Source organism: Tasmannia lanceolata, unplaced genomic scaffold (assembly GCF_043159265.1).
Source record: "Tasmannia lanceolata isolate RefF3 unplaced genomic scaffold, GAP_Taslan_0.1 ptg000004l, whole genome shotgun sequence".
NCBI lineage: Eukaryota > Viridiplantae > Streptophyta > Magnoliopsida > Canellales > Winteraceae > Tasmannia > Tasmannia lanceolata.
Window position 1 is genome coordinate 13,334,717 of NW_027518681.1, and position 12,701 is coordinate 13,347,417.

The 12,701-nt window shown below is 37.9% G+C and overlaps 1 protein-coding gene and 1 pseudogene across 1 annotated transcript; one reads left to right on the forward strand and one right to left on the reverse strand.

The window, feature by feature from the left end:
- The first annotated feature begins 275 nt into the window (after positions 1 to 275).
- LOC143875568 (uncharacterized) lies at positions 276 to 1,506 on the forward strand (annotated as a pseudogene).
- Positions 1,507 to 3,287: 1,781 nt separating this feature from the next.
- LOC143875569 (putative protein phosphatase 2C 55) lies at positions 3,288 to 12,701 on the reverse strand. Its single transcript, XM_077377160.1, has 5 exons — positions 12,283 to 12,701; positions 10,555 to 11,479; positions 8,773 to 9,097; positions 8,149 to 8,298; positions 3,288 to 4,240 (listed from the first exon to the last, which is right to left on the reverse strand). The coding sequence occupies exons 2-5, from the start codon at positions 11,304 to 11,306 to the stop codon at positions 3,947 to 3,949; spliced, it is 1,521 nt and encodes a 506-aa protein (XP_077233275.1). The 5' UTR covers positions 11,307 to 11,479; positions 12,283 to 12,701; the 3' UTR covers positions 3,288 to 3,946.

Below are 12,701 nucleotides of genomic sequence, written 5' to 3' on the forward strand. Positions count from 1 at the left end.
AAGTCCTAAATTTCACGTATATTATTTATAAATCTCATCACCAATTCAAAATTATTGAAAGCCTGATTTTGCGTAACTTGTGTTTTATGCTCATTTGTTAATTCTTATACAGAAAAGAAGTATAGATAGTAGATTTGGAACAAATTTATTTCTCGATTTCCCCCAAGCATTCCTGATTTTTTCGAATATTTTCATCCTCGCATTTTCTCACTATGCTTTCAAGTAGATGATTAATAAGCTGCTAACATGATATGGATTTTGCAACTTGTAGGGGTCTATGATGAGTCCCCATTGGAGTCCAAGGGCATCTGAGATTGCCATTGTAACACATGGGCAAGGGATGGTGAGTGGTTTGCCCCAGCAATGCTAACCAGCGAGCGAAGGAGACGGCGCCTACAAGTGCCAGAATTCAAGGTTCACAGTTAAGGAAGGAGATGTGTTCGCCGTGCCGCGGTTCCACCCAATGGCTCAGATGTCCTTTAGTAATGACTCGTTTGTGTTCATGGGATTTAGCACCATGGCGAGGAATAATCGCCCTCAATTCCTATCTGGGAAGAGATCAGTGCTTCAAACCTTGGATAAAGAGATCTTGGCTATGTCTTTCAATGTTCCTAACACAACAATAGAGACGCTTTTATCTTCTCAAGCTGAGTCAATTATATTGGAGTGCAATTCTTGTGCTGAGGAAGAAGAGAGGATGATGGAGGAAGAAATTAAGAGGCAAAAGCATGAGGAAAAAGAGAGGGAGGATGAGGAAGCTAGGAAAAGAGAGGAGGCGGCTAAAAGAGAGGAACAAGAGAGGCAAGAAAGAGAGACAAGGGAAGAGGAAGAAAGAGAAAGGCAGGAGGAAGAGGATACAAGATAGGAACAAGAGAGGCAAGAAAGGGAGAGAAGGAAAGAGGAAGAGAAGGCAAGGCAGCAGGAAGAGGCTAAAAGAGAGGAACAAGAGAGGCAAGAAAGGGAGAGAAGGGAAGAAGAAAGGGAAAGGCAGGAGGAAGAGGGTAGAAGTGAGGAACAAGAAAGGCAAAAAAGGGAAAGGAGGGAAGAAGAAGAGGCCAAAAGGAGAGAGGAGGAAGAGAGAGAAGAAAAGGGAGGAGGAGGACGGGAACCAAGAAGAGCTTACAAGGAAATATAGAGAATTTGAAATGGGGATGGGAGAATGAGGCAATGGGTACTTAAAGAATAAAGGGATGGAATAGTGTAGGGTCTCTCTCTGATGAGTTGTGGAAATCCCAACAGCCTTAGCTGATATGGGGTTCCTTTTACAGCATTGAGTTAAACTTTGTCTTCTGCTTTTTCCATGTTAGTTTTCGTGAGTGTAATCTCATTTCATGTTCTGTGTTCTGTTCGTAAATGGACATTTACATGTGATGAGATGTGCAATTGTAGTTTATTATCATGGGCGTGCAGATGCATGCTATTATTGTTAATGGAACTACAATGACGAGCCTGTGCTTGTCTCTCGATGCCGAACTACAATTGAATAATTGCACATCAGTTTCTGAATTCGAGAGTGGCATGCTTCCATTCAAATAGCTTTTACAAAGCTTGACCTCAATGAGTTCAAGTTCATCTCATGTAACTCATAACTAGTTTTGGAAATGTTCTATAGAGGAACATTTTATATCAGAAAACTGTCACTGAAATTGTGTTTTGCTCAGCTTCATAACTGCTGCATTTAATTTCACATGTTATGTCAGTAATCAGGCCTAATGATATCAAATTTTTGTGAATTCTAGCTTGGATATTATAGGAAGGGAACAAGGCTGACACATCCCAAAAAATCCAACCAAAATTCCTTCTTGCCAATCTTTCATTACGATTCGTTTTAGTAATATCAAATTTTCATGTATTTTTTCTTGTTTCCTTTTTGGTGTTCAGAGGAGCAAGTGGCCAAGAGAATTATTACCAAATGCTCTATAGAAAGGAGTTTGTGTTGGAAATATAAAAAAATGTTTCAGTGTTCTGTTGAATGTTAAAATCAAATTAACTTTTTTCTTTTAATGCTATAATCAAATTAACTTTCTGAATCAATAATCAGGTGGAGCCCAAATAAGATTCATATCACCTCCAATAAATGAAGAGGTCCAGCATCGTATACACCCAATTTTGATAATGGCACTGGTCACTTAATTAGCTTTTTAGGGTTTGTTACAATGCTGAAGATGTAATGAATACCCCATCAGATATAATGTATTCGGTCATAGGCTAATGGGTATTTCAGAATTCGTTCATCTAACAAGAAAAGAGTAAACAAAACTAGGGTATGTGCCTCTTGCAGGGAATTTTTTTAAAGCTGGGGTTTGGCTGGGACCCCTATCCTGCTGGGTAGAAATTCTATCTAGACAGTTCCGCATGCGTCGCTTTCTTTCTACAAACTGCTAGTGTTATACCAATTGGAATTCTTACCAACACAGCCTACTCACATCTTAGACTGATGAAATGAGAGAACATCTGGTCACGTTAAAAGTGTAAAAGGAAATACAAGCCGAGGGCAACTTTCTCCACCAAACAACAGCTGCTAGCGAACCCAATTCAATCGGATGGGATCCACCTATGTCACGATCCATTTGAACATTAACTCTTCATCTAGGTCTCTGTCACAATCCATTTAAACCCTAATTGTGTCACAATCCATTTGAATCCTAAGTCCATACGGACCCAATTCGGATAGGTGACCCCCACTCTTACCACCACCACCACCTGTCTCTGCCACAATCCATTTGAATCCTAAGTCTATATGACCCAATTTATATCAGATCCACCTATCTTTTATACAATTCATTTGAATCAAAACTCAGATACTCTACTAATCAAAAAAAAAAAAAACTCAGATACTCAATTTGGATTCTGGATGAGATTCGGGACTTAGTAAGAATCCTACACCCTCAATTACAACATCGGCGGAGAACTGCGAACTCCTTGGCAGATACTCTGGCAAAAGAGGGGGTGAACATTCCTATCACTCAGTTCTGGGGGTATGAACAGTTTTATGTAATTCCTCTGGGGACCTCTTGTCCCCTCTTTGTAATGTTCGTTGATGCATTTAACAAAAGTTACTTCGCAAAAAAAAAAAAAAAAACTCAGCTAGGTATACTCAAATCAGTTCCGCGAGTCTTACTTTAGTTGTGTGTTTGTTTTTCAGTCTCATTTATCCCAGATCTTATTATCGTTTTACACAATTAAACTTTATACGAAGTTGATTTTTTCATTTTGTATGTTCAATGGGAATTAACTAGTACTCCGTGTTATACAGCAAAAAAATTGGACATGCGACAAACAATCCAGGCAACAAACAACAACAATTTTGTAAATTGACACACAATCAACAAGCAACAGCAAATTTGTGAATTGACAAACACAATCACAAGGCTGCTCTGAATGAAATCAAAGGAGCATAACAGCCACTGACCTGTCAATGGAATTAACGACTAAGAAATGAGTTTTGGGGTTCTTCAACAAGAGAGTATTCATTCGAATGAGACTTTTTCAGTTTTATCATGTTAATATACTAAAACTTTGCATTGTATGTTCCTCTAAAAGTAAAAAAATTGAAGGGTAACTTCATACCATGAAAAGATATATTCAGATCTGGTATAACTTCATTGGACTTTTTCAAGTGTCTAGGTCTCTTCTAATTAATTTAGAGTCGATCCAAAGGGTTGTATCTCTGTCTCATGTCCCACCTATTTAGAGTCGATCCAAAGGATCTGTCGGACCATCAATAGAACAATCAGGGTCCATTGGCAAGCCTATCTAAAACACTCCCACAATTCCTATACAATGAAGGTTTGCTCTCATATCCTATACATCAATGCTCCCTGATATGACTGGACCAGAAATTTGAGCAAGACAAAAGCTCCCACCCTATAATCTCTATTTCTCAAACTAGAAAATATACAGGGGAGGAGGGAGGAGGGAGGAAGATGGGCAAGACAATTCTTACTCATGCGATGGAGCTGGTAATATAGGAGACAATCACAGTGATGTCATCGAGCTTGCCACCATAATAGAGGTACCCAGCATCTTGGGCAGCTGTAGAGAATGGAGTCTGGCGGTCCTTATCTTGTGCCCTCTGCCGTGCAAGGGCTGCTATCTTCTGTGCTGTCACCTGAGGTCCCAACCCGGCTCTAATAGCATGAACCACAATGGCTGTCACCTCATTGTTGTATAAGTTGTCAAACAGCCCATCTGTTCCCGCGATGATCACATCCCCCGACGCTACAGGGATTGTAAATACCTGGTTTTACAATATACAAATAAAATACAGATCAGAGGATGCTTTAACTTCGTAAGATATTTTTACTGATTTTAGCCATTAAAAAAAAAGCTATGTTAACTGATTTTGTGTCCTCCGTCCTAAAAAAAAAAAAAAACTGATTTTGGTTTCAATAATCAGTTTTCAACTCACAATCGGATCTCAAAATCCAAAACAAAAGGGGCCTTAAACAAGTCCAGTAATGAGTTTTGGACTTAAACACGTCCAGTGATCAGTTTTGGACTTAAATACTCAAAATCCAAAACAGACAGGAGACAGGGCCTAGAGAAAAAAAATCAGCAAGCTGCGTATGGTGTTAATGTCCTTCAAGCATGTAGTCCAAATAATATCAAATATGGAATACTTAGATAAAGAATTCTTCTCACAGATCCTTCCAAATGAAGTACAACATGATAAAATTTGGAGGGTCACACAACCTATGCTAGCCACATGACATACCCATATCGTATCTAGGTAATGTTGAGCTGAGTAAAGATGGTAAAAGACTATTCGAAAAGGAACACTAAAAAAACAAGGCCAAGATAGTTATAAAAGAACAGCAAGTTTTTGCAGCAAATAACATTTTCTGTCAAAAGACAATGTCAATTTGTTAGATCCACCAGCTTCGATCTGAAATTTTATCTCCAGTTTGAGAAGTCAGTTGATACTCGAATTTGAAATGAGTAGATAATTACTAAGACTTAGGAGTAAAAAACTCTAAAGCATTATTAAGAAATTGGAGAGCTGCATTGAAAATGTTGGAGTGCAGAGACAACTATGACTTATCATTCTCCAAACAAACCAACATGTGGTTGACCAGGTCAACTCAGTAAAGACCAGGTAGAAACTATAAAATTCAACACAGAACTGAAAAACTCTGTTTTTTTTTGAAAGACACTGCAAAACTCTGTTGGAAACTCAAAAAACTTAATTAGAATTTTCTGGAAATAAAAAACCCAGTGACATTGGAATTGACTTGACCACAGTTGCTAGAGTTGAAAGAAAGTGTGAGAAACAGGAAGGGAGCGGTCTAGAAAAGATAAATGTGAGAAGCGAATATCTCCAAAGGACGTTTAAAAAGATAAATGTGAGAAGTGAAATCCAAGGAAATTTTAAGCGAAAAAATGTATGTAGTATCATAAAAACTCAACACGAAACACATAATAAACCTAATAGGAAGCGAACAAGAAGCATATTAAAGGGATAGGGTTATATAGGGGTGCAAGTTTGGCCCTGTCAGCCCTGACCCGCCCTGAGCCCGAACAGGGTCAGGGCTGGATTTTCCAACCCTGAGGGCGGGTCAGGGTTCATTTTTTTGGACCCTGACTCAGGTTGGGTCGGGTTCTGGGTTAATGCCTCGGGTACCCTGACCCGGCCCGACCCTTAGTTTTGTATCATAGAATTGAACCATCTGTGCATGTTTCTTTTGCTAATGTTTTCTATTATCTTGGATTGATGTTTCTTTAGATTATTATTATTAATTGTCTCTGTTGCCCGTCTTCTTGTTGAATTCATATTGTCTTATTTTGTTCCCTTTCTCTGTTTATTGATCATTTTGTTCTATATGATAAGTGGTTGCTTTATTTTTGGCACTCTTAACAGGTATTTGCACTAGGGTCAATTAGGGCCGGGCCGGCCCTGCCCAATCAGGGCCAATCAGGGCGGGCCAGGGCCAGCACTGAGCCCTGTAGGGCGAGCAATGGGTTGAGGTTTTTCGGCCCTGACTCAGGGTCAGGGCGGATCAGGGCCGAGATAATGGGATCCAGGGTTGGCTAGGGTTTTGAAAAACCCGACCCAACCCGACCCTGTTGCAGCCCTAGGGTTATATCAGTTAAGGGGAGGAATGGCTAATGTAGAAAAAGAGTTACACGTAGAAAAGAGGACTTTGAAACTAATTAGAATTACAAGTTTTTGGGATTTATAATTTTACATGTTTTGGTCAATCAAAAACAAAGTTACTGAAAATAAGATCCATTTAAGTTTTACTTGAAACTTAAGATTTGTTTTCAAGTTTTAAAAACTCCTTTAAAAAATAAAAATAAAAACTCCTTCAAAGTTATCAAGAGGAGAAAACATTCTATTAGGAAAAAATAATAACCCAAATAAGAAGTGTACTCTTTTTTTTAAGGTAAGCTGGGATTGAACCTACGACCTCAAGGTTGAGATACAAAGCCTCAAGCCCTCGACCATGGAGTTATAGGTCCAACCCTAGATGTGTACTCTTAATTAAGATGAAGCGGGCTGGAAGCGGGCTTTCAAAGCATGAAGAATTTACCCTTCGAAACAAGCTTCCGTTGGAAGCAAGCTTCCTACCCAACTAGGAAGCTTCTAGCAACTAACCATTCAAAAAAAAGAAAAGGGAAGCTTCTAGATAGGGGCAATGCCATAAATTTTGCACGGGGGGGCAAAAATTATAGTAATTTTTTTCTCCAAACAAATGAAAGCAATATTATAGTTTCCGAAAAAAACCCTCATATATATTCCATCACCAACATACATTGAGGTAAACAAAAATGACATCTTACAATAGTAAAATTAAAATTTTAAACTTATTTTCTATCTTAGGGATGATTGGAAAGGGGGGCATATTTTTTTTAAGAAGGGGGTAAGTATAAAAAAATAATAAAAAATAAAGGTATATTTTTTTTCCCAAAAAATTAAGGGGGGCAATTGTCCCCCTTCCATTTCAAGTGCCATCGCCCCTGCTTCTAGCAACTAGACTTAACACCAGTTCGCGTACAAATCTATGATTTACCCAATAATTTGAATTAATTGCTGACACACATGTCGTGTTGACACTGGCACGCGTGTCAACATGTGTCGACACTTGTAAATGTACCGCCAGACAAATGTGGGAGTGTCAACACATTTTTTGCTCCGTGTCAAGTGTGACATTTTTTACTATTGAATACTGTGTTTACCTCTTTTATTTTTAACTCTTCTTTTATTATAGACTTTTCTTTTAGCTCTTCTTTAACTAATATTTGCTCTTATATCCCCTCCCATAAACTAAAACCCTAAATAAACTCTTATTCTATTATTATATTCATTGTATCATATAGGTCTCCATTTATCGCTGCATATCGGAGAGTGAGGAGAACTTATATTAAATTGATGAACTTGTCGTTATTTGATTGTCCCACGTTTGTTCTAGATTACAGTTGATTAATCCTAAATGTTACCGGCATGACCATGTTTTGATATTTGCACAAACCCACCTGTCCTTTCTTCTTTAATTGGCTCCGAAATGTAATAACCATTTTGACAGCTCTTTAAATACTAAAAGACAAGTTGGTTTGTGAAAATATCAAAATATGGTTGTGTTGATATCATTTTCCGTTATTAGTTTGTTAAATGAATACCATATTTATATTATTGTAAATTAAGACAGTAATCAATAATTCTATGTGTACGTATATGGGTGTCCCAATTTCTAGATTTTAGGGGTTGGCATGTCAGACACCATGTATTCATGTTGAGTTGCGACACACGAACCCGTGTTCACAAATCATGATTATATGTATTTTCTGTTTTAACTATGTCCTCATTCCTAAATTTTTGGGGGTTGCCATGTCCAACACTCCGTGTCTGTGCCCACAAATCATAGGTTCAAATCTGTTACAATTTTCTATGTCTGCAGGAGCATACACAGGGTGCCATAGATACTAATACTAGCGTTGAAGTTCTTTCTTTGAGTTCTTCAAAGCAAGCTTTGCTAATTTATATTGAAAAATCAACAAAATTAAGCATTATATCTGTGTGATAGCAAAAAAGATACTCATATTAGTTAGAAACCTCAAACATTTAGGAACCACTCATCAGAGCCATAATTTACGTTAGTCATGATGTAGCCTGCAAAGGAAAGAGGAAATTGAAGTGCATCAACTGACCTGGCCAGAACTCGGAAGATCACTGTCATTGCCGCATGCAAGTTGATATGTGAAGTTGAAATCGTGTTGCTGTACTGGGGATCGAAAGATGGTGCATCCATCTCTAACAACTAAAAACCCACTGTCTCCTAAGTTTACAGCATGAAGTCCCTGCATAAGAAAAATTAAATGAGCATGAGCTCAGTAATTTTCAAAAAAAAAAACGGTAACAAGGCAAACAACAATAGATAGAGATGGAAATAGCAAGTTGTCTTCCAAAGGTCACACACAAGGTTTCAATCATGTAGTAAATGTGGATTAAAGAATTTTTAAACAACCACCTTGGCTGGTCAAAGCCAAAAACACACCAATCAGACAATCCTAACCATTGCAGTCAGTGGCATGGCCATGAGGTTCAACATTCAATGGCAAAAATCTATTGATGCGGAGATTAGCATCATCTGATTGGTGTTATATGTGAGCCATGACCATCCAACTCTCGATCATACCGGGTGATGCTCCAAGGTTTGCCATGTTTTTCATAGATCAGCTATTGCAAAATTCCTTTGCCCATTGCATAAAAAAACCACAATGAATCTGAATAGCCCTTTTTACAGGAGCATGGGGAATCAAGAAATTGCATACCTGGTCAGTAAGCGCTATAATGCATGCTGTTGAGGATCCTTTGGCTTTGGTGCTTGAGTAGGCTTTCTCCAAAACCCTAGCAGAATCAATGGAACCTTTTGGCTCCTCTTGAATTGCACTTACCGAATGAGACATGAGTTCTCGAGCATAGTGTCCAGCATCGACGCCCATATCAGCCCAACCACCAACACCATCAGCCACACCTATGGCGTGTTCATCTATACATATAAAGTGTGCATCCTCCCCACCAGTTTCCTCCTTATCTGGGTGTGGTAGGTAAGACGATCCTGAAAGAAGCTTTAAGGCCCTCTCACCTAGAATCTTCCTGCAATTAAAAATGCCAAGCAACAAAGACTTGTTGATATGATGGAGATTGTCAAACCAGTAAGATGTTTAAGTTCAACCATCCCTAGGCGTGTTACCATCAAAAATTTTACAACACATAGTTTGGCACAATGTATATAGCTGAGTTCGTAGATTCGGCTGTTGCAATATAATGGACAAATAATAAATTTAAGAATCAAAGCGGCACATCGCAAAAGGTAGATAGTCAAAATACTTTCTGATGTGATCCGACCATTGGATTTTTTTATTATAGTTGATACCTTGTTTATTTCCCATGTTAATTGATTACATTTGGACATTATTTTGGATCTAGATATGGGGGATTGTCCACATCATCTAGAGGACTCATGCACACACCACTCCTATTTCCCATATTTCATTTCCCCTTTTAGTTGGCCTATTTTACCTCTCAAACTATTATTTGTTCTTATTGCAGAAGAGGGCGTTGAGGTCGTTTCACCATCACTTAAGTGAGAAAAGAATCCTATTGGGTGAAAACTACAAGATTATTCGAAGAATACATATAAAAGAGGGCTAAGGGGGGGAGAAAAACCCTTAAGTTCGAAGATTGCAAAAACTTCTTGTCCTTCATCTTCTTCACCTCCTATATTTATCCTTCTTCCCCTACTTCCCTTATTCTTCTCCTATTATCCACAACTTCTTTATATCACATACCATCTCGGAGGTCGCTGCTGTCCACTTGTACGGATCGTGTCCACAGGCTTCTCCCCAGTGCTCTTGGGCCCTCTTTCAGTCTTTCGCACAGATTTGAGGCGTAAGGACTGCTTCTCTTCGGGTGAGACCTTTCCATTATCATATCAGCCTTATTTCATACCTTTTACCACCTTTTTACCCTTATGATCGATCCCTCTACACTACCCTAACCCTTTTAGATCCCTTACCCTATTTTGGTGATGATTTTGGGCCCTAGATATATTTTATTTTGTGCGGATTGATTGCATATTGATTTTTATTTAGTACAGTTGGCTTGTTTGGATACCCTGTTTCTTTATTGAGAGTTGTTATATGCTACAGATGCTTAACGTAGAATCTTTCTCTTTTGTTGATTATCTCAAAAGCTAATCTGAGTAAAATTTTCCACTACGTTTTATTAAATCTAATTGTTATTTGTTTTGGTATGGTTTGGCTACTTTAATCGATAAGTTTCTCCCATTGAGCTCCTAAATTCTTTATAGTTACCGCGAACATCCTGGGTTTGCACCAGTTTCAAACAGACTGCATTGAACGATCAGAGGTGCTGAAAATTATGATGAAAAAAAAAGCTGAATGATCATGAATACCACCAATGAGATGGATTAGTGAATGCAGGTAGGATATGCGAAGGAAATGAAATAATAATTATAATACCAAAACTATTAACAATAATAAAATACAAGAATGAATGCAAGAAAGATAAAACAAGTGCAGAGAACATACTGGTCAGAAGAAACACCAGAACTCCCATGCTGCTCTTCTCGTGCAGAGCCATCGAAAGAGACATCAGGAGCTGCTCCAGCAGAACGTGGTGTAGAACATGAACTATGGAAGTCTTTGGCGCATGAGAGACCACCGAACAGATTGGACTTCCAACTCCTTCCAATAACATCAAAAAAGAAATACCCATAAACCGTATTACTGCCAGATGGTTCTCGATTTCTCATTCTCATGCTTCTTCGCCCGCAATAATCAAGACTTTTATTAGTGTAAGAAAGATTAGCGTGGGTCCCACGCCTCAAAGCTGAATTTTCCAGACATGAAGCACCCAATTCAGCTCTAGTTGACGGAGAACCACAGGCAGCCATGTGTTTCCTCTGAAATGAATTATCAAGGGGATTTCTGGTAGATTCGCTATCTACGTTATATAAGCAAGTCTGACTAGAACGACCAGATACTGAAGGAATAGAAAATGTGCGAGAAAGAGCTCCAACAATAGATAGTGGCCTTCGTCGATCAGTCGCACAAGGTTCCAATCTCGGGACCCCGGTTCCAGATCGTGGAACTAGATGCCCATCTGCAGCGGTCGAAAATGGTAGAGAAAGAGAGAATCTGGGCTTCCCAAACAATCTTTCTCTCGCAAGCAAAATATCTACTGAACTTTCCAATCCTTGTTGCCCTTGGATCAATTTCTTGACTCCAGATCGGAAAGCGATGTTCACTCTTGAAAAATGTGAAAATGGCATCTTACCCATGTAAACAAAGAATTCCGCAAACAAAAGACGAATTCGACTTACAAAAGAGCCACTCAATAACACAACATATAAAATAAATTCTCATAACTTTCAATAACCCAAATCATCAAGTATTATCAATAAGTAAGAAGCCTGCCTCTGACTTCTATGGTAATATCTGCTGAATCTATAACCTGACAAGGATAAAATACATAAAATTAAAGAGAGAAACAAAACACAAGTGTAACAAGATAAAAACAAGAAAATAAAACAAGAACAAAGAATGTGGTTCCTACATAAAACAATAACTACTTCATCCATACAAAAAATCCCATTACATTCCACAAAAAAAAAAAAACAAAGTTAGAACGCCCTAACTGTCTTAGAATTTCTATAAAACAAAATTATTAATGTTGGTTAACTCTGAAACCCTAGAACACAATCAAGCCAGAAAACCTATCTAATCTGATAATCCAGAAAAAAAGAGGATTGAATCTTGATAAGAAACCCTAAATAAACAAAGCAGACAAGCCGAAAGAAACCTAAAAATAACAAACCAAAACATCAAACCATGAAAGAACCTCTACTTATCATATCATAACCCACGACAAGACTAAAAATCTCCTTTTTTTCAATAAGACAGGCTCCACAGAAGAAAAATAAAAAAGAAAAAATTTTATCAGAGAAAGAAAAACTCTAAATAAGAACAAGAACTGTTTCAAAAAAAAAAAACCTCAAATCGTACCAAAATCAAATCCCTCATTCAAGTCCAGAGAAATTTTTCCCACCAATAAGCAAAAAAAAAAAAAAAACAACAACAAAATCAAAATTTGATTTTTCGCCAACGATATCTCTCTCGGTAAAAAACATATATAAAAAAAATTATCTACTGCGAATAAGAAAGAAATAAAATAGTTCCTAGAAAACCTACAATCATAAAAAAAGATAGAAAATCTTGAAAACAAATAAAAAACTATAAAAATCATAGTTACTTTACCTGCTTTGGAGAATCACGGTATCTGTCGCTCGAAACCCTAACCCTCAATAGAAGAAGAGCAAACCGTAATTCGTGTTCTAGGGTTTTCTGCGACCTCTCTTTTGAGCTTCTTTTATATATAGAGAGACAGATAGAGAGAGAGGGGAGAATCTGTTAGGTGGCAAACACGAGTTTTTTTCTTTCTATAATAACACGAAGTATACCGAAACTTTGGGAAAATATAAATATAAAGGGACCCTAGTTGTGAGAACAAAATTTCCAGAAATTGGCTTTCTGTTTTTATAAATTTACGGGAATTCCAATCATCCGAGGGCTAGATATTTGGATGTCGGGCCCAAGTAGGTGGATTCCTAGTTAAACTTGGACTTTATTTTAGGAACGGGCTATTTTTGGTTGCTTGTAGATGGCCGGGAGAATAT

Coding starts and splice junctions, on each gene's coding strand:
- LOC143875569 (XM_077377160.1), bottom strand. CDS start 11,306: ATGGGTAAGATGCCATTTTCACATTTTTCAAGAGTGAACATCGCTTTC. Junction 9,098..10,554: donor TCTGGTGTTTCTTCTGACCA/GTATGTTCTCTG, acceptor TTTTAATTGCAG/GAAGATTCTAGGTGAGAGGG. Junction 4,241..8,148: donor ATCTTCCGAGTTCTGGCCAG/GTCAGTTGATGC, acceptor TTGTAAAACCAG/GTATTTACAATCCCTGTAGC.